The following is a 1126-nucleotide window of genomic DNA, read 5'->3' on the forward strand; positions in this document are numbered from 1 at the left end:
TTGGAAGGTTAGTGCAGGAGGCTGAAAGAAATGGACAGCTTTAAAACAAAAACTCTTGGAGCTCAAAGCTTTCAATGAGAGTCTGAGCCCCGCAGCAAGTTCAAATAACCTTTATTGCGACCCAACTTTGTTACAGCTTCAGATCCGCTCAGCAAAATGGCAGAGAAAAAAGTAGCTGCTTTTTAAACAGCTCAAAGCCAAAGCGCACACACTCCCCGCAGCCCCCCCATCACTTTCTTTACTATTGGTCAGGCACCAAGATGTCCCTTTGTAATTGGATCCTCGGTACAGCCTTAACCTGGAGGAAGCATTGACTCACTCAGCAATTTCAACCCATACCCTGTATAGCGCCATCTGCTGCAGTGGGATTCAAACCCGGGACCCCCTGGAACTGGGTTAATAGTCCAGTCGATAATGGCACTCAGCCGTCATGCCTTCAATCACCCTATGTGAACTCGCTGGTGCCTCTGGAGGAGGGAGGAGCGCGTGAAGTCCTTTCCGCACTCGGGGCAGCTGAAGGGCCTCTCCCCTGTGTGGACCCGCCGGTGGGTCAGCAGGTTGAAGGAATTGCTGAAGGCCTTCCCACACTCGGGGCAGCTGAAGGGCCTCTCCCCGGTGTGGATCCGCTGGTGGGTCAGCAGGTTGGAGGAATTGCTGAAGGCCTTCCTGCACTCAGGACAGCTGAAAGGCTTCTCTCCATTGTGGATTCGCCGGTGCCTCAGCAGGTTGGGGGAATGGTGGAAGGCCTTCCCACACTCGGGGCAGCTGAAGGGCCTCTCCCCAGTGTGGATCCGCTGGTGGATCAGCAGAGAAGAGGAATTGTTGAAGGCCTTCCCACACTCGGGGCAGCTGAAGGGACTCTCCCCAGTGTGGACCCGCCGATGGGTCAGCAGGGAAGAGAAATCGCTGAAGGCCTTCCCACACTCAGGGCAGCTGAAGGGCCTCTCCCCCGTGTGCACCCGCCGGTGCCTCAGCAGGTTGGGGGAACTGCTGAAGGCCTTCCCACACTCTGGGCAGCTGAAGGGCCTCTCCCCGGTGTGGATCCGCTGGTGGGTCAGCAGGTTGGAGGAATTGCTGAAGGCCTTCCTGCACTCAGGACAGCTGAAAGGCTTCTCTCCATTGTGGA

General features: G+C 56.5%; 1 protein-coding gene across 1 annotated transcript; it reads right to left on the reverse strand.

Annotated features, from left to right (window-relative positions):
* Positions 1-94: 94 nt before the first annotated feature.
* LOC122545654 (zinc finger protein 79-like) lies at positions 95-1124 on the reverse strand (the record flags this gene model as incomplete). The annotated part of the gene is made up of 1 exon (XM_043684608.1): positions 95-1124. A coding segment is annotated over one exon (684 nt), but the record flags the coding sequence as incomplete, so codon positions are not given.
* Between the last annotated feature and the right edge of the window lie 2 nt (positions 1125-1126).

Source organism: Chiloscyllium plagiosum, unplaced genomic scaffold (genome assembly GCF_004010195.1).
Source record: "Chiloscyllium plagiosum isolate BGI_BamShark_2017 unplaced genomic scaffold, ASM401019v2 scaf_60636, whole genome shotgun sequence".
Classification (NCBI taxonomy): Eukaryota; Metazoa; Chordata; class Chondrichthyes; order Orectolobiformes; family Hemiscylliidae; genus Chiloscyllium; species Chiloscyllium plagiosum.